This window comes from Hoplias malabaricus, chromosome 2 (assembly GCF_029633855.1).
Source record: "Hoplias malabaricus isolate fHopMal1 chromosome 2, fHopMal1.hap1, whole genome shotgun sequence".
Taxonomy (NCBI): domain Eukaryota; kingdom Metazoa; phylum Chordata; class Actinopteri; order Characiformes; family Erythrinidae; genus Hoplias; species Hoplias malabaricus.
Window position 1 is genome coordinate 18,886,086 of NC_089801.1, and position 8,628 is coordinate 18,894,713.

The following is an 8,628-nucleotide window of genomic DNA, read 5'->3' on the forward strand; positions in this document are numbered from 1 at the left end:
CATGAACGATGCTGAAAGAAAATTAGCAAAGATCAGAGACAGTCATTCATTTGTGACTCATTCGTGTTGGTCGTCCTCTAGTCCTTCATCAGGACACAGGGTGGACTTCTCAGTGCAGCAGTGACACTGAGGGCTTTGAAACCTCCAGCAGTCACTGCTGTGTCTGATCCACTCTACACCAGCACATCACACACTAACACACCACCACCACGTCAGTGTCACTGCAGCGCTGAGAATGATCCATCACCACATCACACCTGCTCTGTGGGGGTCCTGAGTGCTGAAGAACAGGGGGAGAGGGGTCTAATGAAGAATGCAGAGCAACACATGGACATTAGTCTGTAGTTAATGAGTGTATTCCTTTAAAAATGGATTTACAGTAACTAGCGCTGGTACACGCTGAACTTTTAGCCAATCAGAGCACAGGAGGGCGGGGTTTGTGCTTCAGCGGGTGGGAAAGAGCAGACGGAGCGGCGCGTGGAGAGAAAGTAGAGGGAAGTTAAGAGAAAGGAGCTCCAGAGCTTCACAAAGTTCATCCACGGTGAGTTTTTCTGCTTCTTTAAAGAAACCGAGTCAAAGAAACCGAGCTGAGGGTGAAGTGGGGTCCAGGGTGAGGGGCGTAGTTTATCTACTTTCACTTTGGTGCCCCCTCACAGCCGGACACGGAGAGGACAGTGGTGTTTCTCTGCGTTAAAGGGCACTCTTTTGGAACTTTGTGGACACTGTGACTGTTCTTTAGTTTAATGTAAGGACAGAGAAGGTCAATGGTACTATTTTAGACGGTAAAATAATTATAAAAGCTCTGGAGTGACGAGAAAATGTAGAAATGATTTCCATCACTTGGGGATGTGCGATAACATCAGAGTCATGTCAGTATCATCAATTAATTGCTGAAATTAATTATCAATAAAGCTCAGTGTTTGTAAGGACTGCAGGTGAAAGCTTTTGGACTAAAGCCCTATTTGGAGGGGATTAATTTTTCATGGGGTCCAGTTAGAGCTGGACAATTATTCAATATCAATATTTATCGCAATATAAAATCTTTCAATAACAATGATTTGATTTTTAAAAATACAGTTTTAATATTTCAGTATACATTATTTACAGCATCTGTCACCGACTGTCAGGACACTGCCGTCAGTTCACACTGAGTTTTAAAGTTAGTTTTAAATTATTAATATTGATAAAGTCCAGAGGTTGTTGTGTGATGGTGATGTCGTGTTGTTTTCTGTTCTCGGCAGTTTTTCAGTGGCTTTTTTATTGTTCACATTGATATAGAATTATATCGTATTGACTAAAATTAAGAAATATGTTGTGATATAAATATTGGCCCGTATTGTCCAGCTGTAGGTCCAGGGGTAGTTCTCTCTTTTATGGGGGTCCTCTGTAAAGTTATTGTCATCTGAATCAACTATGTCTGTGTTTATCCCTGATGTCCCCTCACCTCACTTTGGATAAAATAGACGTTTGGACACTGCTGCGCGCCGGATTTAGCCTCTGAGCATGTGTTTCCACAAATACTCCCTTAAAATAATTTCAGAAAAATAAAACAATATGGAAAAGAGTTACTGAAGCAGTTACTTGGTGAAGGTGTTCAATCTACTCTGGACCTGGGGGAGCATTATATGAAGAACTAGAACCTCACTTGTGCCCATGGCACAACACAATATAATTTGGGTCCTCAGATATTTTTATTGCCGTCTGGATATAAGGGTTTTATCACAAAGGAGGGATGTAAATGTTTTATTACAGACATCCCCCTGAAAACGAATGCATTCTTAACAGGACTTTAGAGGTCTTTTAAATCCCTGACCCTTGGGTTAATAGCACATCATTAAAAAACTAAGAGGGGGATAATCCAGCATGGCAACCCAGCCAGCACAACACTGTAGCGCCCATATACAGCCCATGGGTTAATGCTGACCACACTTATAGATGCCCTTGAATCAGTGGTGGGTCCAGAAATGGCTCCAACATTTAACTGCACAGCGCAGCCCACCTGGGTCTGACCAAACGGCCCATGTTCCGCTCACGTGGGCTCCACTGAGATGCTTCAGTGGGTAAGAAATGGCCTGTTTTTCTGATAATGTCCCATATCTTGATGTTGCAGTCGGTTCTGAGGAATTAAGCCGTGATTTTAGAGGTGAATAAGTCAGGATTTAAATACAATGAGTCATTTCTACAAAGGAAATAAGTCATGCTTTCAAGACACCAACTCTAAACCTGTGTTTCATCTGTGTAAACGCGATAGGTTTAAGATCATCGTACGGTTTATTACTCACAGCATTGGGGTCAGTGTTTTTCTGGCCTTATGGTCTGTAAAAATGATATTTACAGTACAGTGTTACGGGATTGAAATGTAGATCAAAGCTGAGCCCCCCCTGTAAAGTCCTGGAGACCCCCAGATTTGTGAAAAATAGAAATATATTGTAAATCAAGTATTGCAAATTAATAACTAATAAGTATATAATAATAAATAATAACTTTTTCATGACAAATATGTACACTGTCAGAAAAACTGTCGCTGTGGTGGTACCCTTAAGGATACACACTGCACCTTTAATTAGTCAACATTTTTGTACCTAATTCTAACTGTGGATGTTAAAGTTGTGCTGATGTCATTCGCCCCGTTTCATCTCCAGGACTTTTATTGTGTTCTTTTATTCTCCACAGTTGTGTAATGAAAGATTACAGCGATCCCCCTCTCCTTCTGGAGAAGAGAATGTAATGAACCTTTAGGGAACACAACTGCTGTACCTTTAAAGGTACATTACACTGTTTGTATCTTTAGAGACAGTAATTAGAGACCTGTACCTTGCCTTTTTCCGAGAGTGTACTTACTTATTTTTTACATCATTTATTTGTGCCTTTATTTTATATATATATTTTTTTCTTAGAGCTGGACAATATTCTCATTCTCATATTGATGAGAACAATAGAAAAGCCACTGACAAATCGCCAAAAACGGAATGAAACATGACATTACCATCCAACAACTACCTCTCAGTTTTATCATTATTAATATTTTTAAATAAAGATTTTAATTGAGGGCAGTGATCAGATGACAGTGTCCTGTAACGACCCTCAGTCACAGACAGATGCTGTAAATAATGTGTTCTGAAACATTGAAAATGTGTTTAAAAATCATATAATTGTTATTGAAACATTTGATATTGCGCTAAATATTAATATTGAATCATTGTCCAGTCCTAATTGTTCTTCATGTTTCTCTAGTTACACAACACACAGACTAATGTCAGAGAAAAACAGACAGAGGCTTTAAGTCCAAAAAGTGGAGAAAATAAGGGATTATTTTGAGATGCTGTGAGGATTTTTTTTTGATTATTGTTAAAACTCAAGCATGTTCTTGTTGAACTGTCAGTGTATGTTTACTGTAATGTAAAGGGGCTACAGCTGAGGTATGGGCTTCTGTATCTTGGGTTAGAACTCAGCAGTCGGTTCATATGTTGATTTTACAGAGGGTCCAGCTCTCCACACTGTAATATACACTAATACACACTGTAATACACACTAATACACACTAGTACACACTGTAATATACACTAATACAAACTGTAATACACACTAGTACACACTGTAATATACACTAATACAAACTGTAATATACACTAATGTAATATACACTGTAATAAACACTGTAATATACACTGTAATACACACTCTAATATACACAAATACACATTTACAGAGGGTCCAGCTCTGGGGAATAAAGTGTAACTGTAATATAATGTAAAGTAAAGCTGAGCCAAATGTCCCGACCGCCCCGCCCCCAGACTTTCTCAGAGCTGCGGTAATCAGGAGGAATGTCCAGTAATCAGTTCTATCCAAAAGCTTTTTTCAGAAGAGAAATGGTCCAAAAAGAGGCAACTTCCACAGTGTTTAGTCAGAACGAGGCCCAGGAGAGTTCACTGCTAACGTCCACCTCCTTCTCCACAGCGGCAGGAAGTGACCAGAGCGGTCAGCCAGGCAGAAACACACACACACAACACATCTGACCACTCCGGCTACAGAGCGCCACAAGGGTCTGAGCTCCAGGAGCGTGCACTACTGAGGAGAACCTACACCACAGAGGAGAACCCAGGAGATCCTTCACACTCTGGAGAACATGGAGAACATCCGTCTGTTCCTGGTTTTACTGACATGCCTCAGCACCTTGGCCTCAGGTAAGAGCCAGAATCTTTTAAAGCTGGAGGTACAGTTCACACTGAAGGGGTGCAGTGACCAGAGGATGATTATAGAGTGATGCACCGTCGCTTTCAGAACGGTTCTCCGTCCGTTTCTGTCTTTTTTTTTTTAATGTTCTGATGCTTGAGAAAATCTGGCTGCTGTTTACACTCAGTCTTTCTGTTCCATTCTCTTACCTTCCCCCCGTAAACTCCACTGGAGACACAGGGTTTTGTTCCAACAGCTGGTTTTAGGTTGAAATGTTCTATTAGGTTCTTTGCAGCAATGAACAGAGACCCATTTTTGTTCCTTAAAGAAGCCTTTCGCTAAACAGAGAACCACTTTTGATTGTAGAAAACCTTTCAGTAGGGGGAGAACCAGTTTTGGTTCTTTAAAGAACCCTTCAGTGTACTGATAATTATTTTTAATTGCACAGAAAAACCCTCCAGTTGATGGAGAAACTGTTTTCTGTTTATTTTCTTTAAACATTTTAGTGCTCTAACAAACTTTTATTAGCTGAAGAACCGATTTAAGTTCCTGAAAGGACTCTTTAGTAGATGGTTCTTTAAACTGTGAGCACTTATTTGCAAGGTTTATTTATTTATTTGCACGAGAAATAAAAATGATTCTCTGTCTAATCAACAGTTCTTTAAAGAACAATAACTGAAGGGTTGTTCCTCATCTGCTCAAGGGTCCTTTAAGGAACCAAAACTGCTCCAAAAAACTTTCAAATACAGTGTATTGACACTTTAATATACACCACAATGTACACTAATACACACTGTAATACACACTGCAATACACACTGTTATACATACTGTTATACACACTAATGCACACTGTAATACATACTGTAATATACACTGTAATACACATTAATACACACTGTATTATAACCTAATACACACTGTTATACACACTGTAATATACACTAATAAACAGTGTTATACACTGTTATATACACTAATACACTGTTATAAACACTGTTATATACATTAATACACACATTAATACACACCATAAGCAGTCGAATAATACACATTTTTATTTATTTATTCATTCATTCTTAAAAATGAAATGCATATCTCACTACTTCCTTTTTCTTCTTCTTCATTTTTTTCTTTTCCTTCTTCCACCCGGTGTGTGTTTTTTCATTTTATTTTTGCTGATGCACTGTAAATTCACACTGCACCATTAACTCAGCATTAATCACGGTGGATGAGTTTTAGACATGTGTTTTCTGTTACTCTTTACATGTGTGTGTGTGTGTGTGTGTGTGTGTGTGTATGTTACTGAAACACTGGGCAATTAGAGCTGTCAGGAGAGCACACATTCAGAGAAATTACACAAAGCCAGAGTTAGAGGTAAAGAATGAGTGAAAGAATGAGTGAAAAACAGTGAGTGAGATTTACCGTTCTGTTAAAGTTTGTGTCTCATAAGCATACATCTGATAGTATAACATTTTAAAGTATTATAAACACAGTATATAATATTAAAGTACACAATAACACTACACAAATGTATATATCATAGTATAGAAGTAACCTTCATTATATTTTTATCGGTCGCATGCACAGATATTACTCCCCACACGTTATAATCTCAGGCCCCAGAAATCCATAGATTCAATATTCCACTTTCTGTTCACGTGTATTAACCTGGACCTGCTATGAATACACAGCAGCACGTTGTGGGACTATAGACTGCCTCCCTGCTAAAGCATCAGGCCAGATGTAGCTCAAAGATCAGCTCAAACCTGCTTTTATTGCAGGATGTAGCCCCTGCAGATCCACCTCTGGCCCAAATACAAGTTTAAAGACCTTGTGGAAGGCAGTCAATAAGAACCTAGAGCTGCCTCCTCCTCAGCATTGCTGTAAAAGGAAGGATTTGCGTATTCATCTGAACTGTCCTTGGTCTCCGAGCCTTGGACTTCCCTGCTTCTTTCAGTAAATGGACATTTGGTATTCACACTGAAATAAATGCATATTTAAGGTTGTTTAACGTGTCAGATTCACATCTTAACAAGGCCTTTGAGGGGGAGGATGGTAGGCACAAAAACATAGAATCACTGTTTCTCACAATACTATTTTTTTCAGGTATTTGATCCTGACCTCCTGGAGCTTAGAGTTAGGCTTAGGATTCGGATCAGGGCTAGAGTTAATGTTATAATGAGGGTTATGTTTGGGATAAGTCTCGTTTTTCCCACTAGATGTGTATCAGAAATTCTTGTGTACGCCCAGGTAGTGCGAGCTATATTTAGTACACATTGTTCTGGGAATGCCGTCTTAATCACATAAGTTCACACTGAGACCACACTTTGTAGCGAAACGTACTTGTCCAGTGTCTTTGACAGTGTCCAACTGAAAACTCAAAAGCTATTGAGCCTTCCCACTTTGGTTTGTGATTGACTGCGAGGTCCCGTGGTTCGAGAGTGTGTCCTGGCACCAGGGGCGGGTCGGTAGAGTTCGTTACACACTTCAAAATCAAAGATTCTTCGAGTTCTGACCACTACTACACACTCATGTGACCAGGCTGTGTTTATTACTGACAGGCGGTTTTTGGACGGGGCGCTGGTGAACGTGCCTCAACAGAGAGCCGTATGCAACGTTTGATACAGATATTGAAGAACGCCTCCCTGAGGGTTTCTGTTAATCGCTGGTTATCTGCAGCACTGCCATGATTGGGTTTGGCAGATACGAGGTCTGGACGCATGGTTAATGGTGTTTGCGTGTGAGTTTTGAACTCGTACTGGTGAACGTAAGGTAAGGAAATCGTGCTCAATATGAGGAAGCTGATGTTGTTATTAATACCTCTCCTGGCTGAAAGAACAGGCCATTCTTTCAGCACTGGGTGTGCATCGCGTTGTATTTCTGCTGAATTCTTGAGCGCGAGCCAAACGGAAGCCCTGTACATTGCGTTTCTCTCTGCTGTATGTGAAGGCTCTTGGGAAACAGCCACTTATCCAGATGGATTATTTGTTGTGGCAGTGGGACATGGCACCAGACGTTTCTCGACATAAACTTGACTGGCGTTTCTCCTGATACTCACTGCATTCATCAGGAGCTTGTCCACTCTTCTGCTCGTCTGGGAGGGCTTCACCAAAGATGCTGTGGCATTGCTGTGTGGGTTTGATGGCAGTGAGCCATGAGAGCATGACTGAGGTTCTGACATTGTATGGTTACTTCGGACACTGCCGACTTCACAGGGAGCCCTGCCATTTCACAGAATGCAATTCCCTGATGCTCGGTGTGTGTGTGTGTGTGGGGGGGGGTGACCTCAGGTTCATGTGCAGCTGGTCCAATGTGTGTGTCAGCAATGGGTGCACCTTAAAGTAGCTGAGAGAGAAAGACAAAAAGCGAAACAGACATGCAAATAGATGTAGAGCGTCAGAAATAGACAGAAAGTGAGATAAAGTGTGTGTGTGTGTGTGTGTGTGTGTGTGTATGAGAGAGAGAGAGAGAGAGAGAGAGAGAGAGAGAGAGAGAGATAGAGAGAGAGAGAGAGATAGAAAGAGGAACCGACAGATATAGATAGAGCATCAGAGAAAGGCAGAGAGTGAGAGAGAGAGGGAGAGAGAGAGATAGTCACAGAGGGTAAGTGAGATAGATAGAGAGAGATAGAGTCAAAGCCAGCCGCCAGGGGCCTGGAGGGAAACCACAGGGAGCGATATCCTGAGGAAAAAGAGTGAGAGGGGAGCCATTACGTAACGACTGAAGCCCACCATCTCGACTGCAGCTCCAGCTTTACCGCTCCAGAGGAGCCCTGCCAGGAGACAGGGAGCGATAGAGTGGAAATAGAGAGGGAAATAAAGAGCCTGAGGGAAATAAAGTGCCAGAGGGATGACGGACATCTCAGATTTAAAAGGAAAAAAAAGGAGAGGAAAAACAGGATCCACATGAAGGACAGAGTGGGAAAGAGGGACAATCACTCAGTGCTCGGACCCTGATTTACATCCGTTAATTAAGACTGTTATTAATTATTATAAATACATACAATTAATAACTGATCATGAGTCTCTTCGTCTATTGAAGTCTCACAAGGAAGAAAAAGTGAAAGAATGAAAAGCCGAGGCCTGGAGCGGGATCTAATTCCCCCCTCTGTTAAATATGGCGTGTAGAGGACAAATAAGGCACTTCCTCGCGGCGAGTCGAGGCAGACAGGCAGGGAGACCCAGTGACGCGACTGGAGACCGATTTCTATCTCGCAATCGCAATTAACCATCCCCCTCCCTCCCTCCGTCACCATTCTCTCTCTTTTCCTCCTCCTTTCTGCGACAGTCAGAGCTCTCTGTTTGTTTCCCCTGTTCCTCAGAACCGCACTTTTCTTTGTTTCGTTCTCTACTCTCAGAACACAGGGGTCTTGGAGGGTTTGTGTGTGTGTGTGTGTGTGTGTGTGTAACTCATCCTCTGAGGAGACCGTATCTGAGTGAGAGAGAGAGAGAGA

At 41.4% G+C, this 8,628-nt stretch overlaps 1 protein-coding gene across 2 annotated transcripts in view; it reads left to right on the plus strand.

The window, feature by feature from the left end:
* Window positions 1-473: 473 nt before the first annotated feature.
* Window positions 474-8,628, plus strand: part of eng (endoglin) — a 58,843-nt gene continuing 50,688 nt past the window's right edge. For both annotated transcript variants that reach the window (XR_010800271.1, XM_066659501.1), the window contains exons 1-2: window positions 474-541; window positions 3,958-4,184. Coding sequence is in view for 1 of the 2 variants with exons in the window: in XM_066659501.1 (XP_066515598.1) it covers window positions 4,127-4,184 (58 nt within the window). In the remaining variant the exon portion in view is untranslated. The remainder of the gene's footprint in view (window positions 542-3,957; window positions 4,185-8,628) is intronic.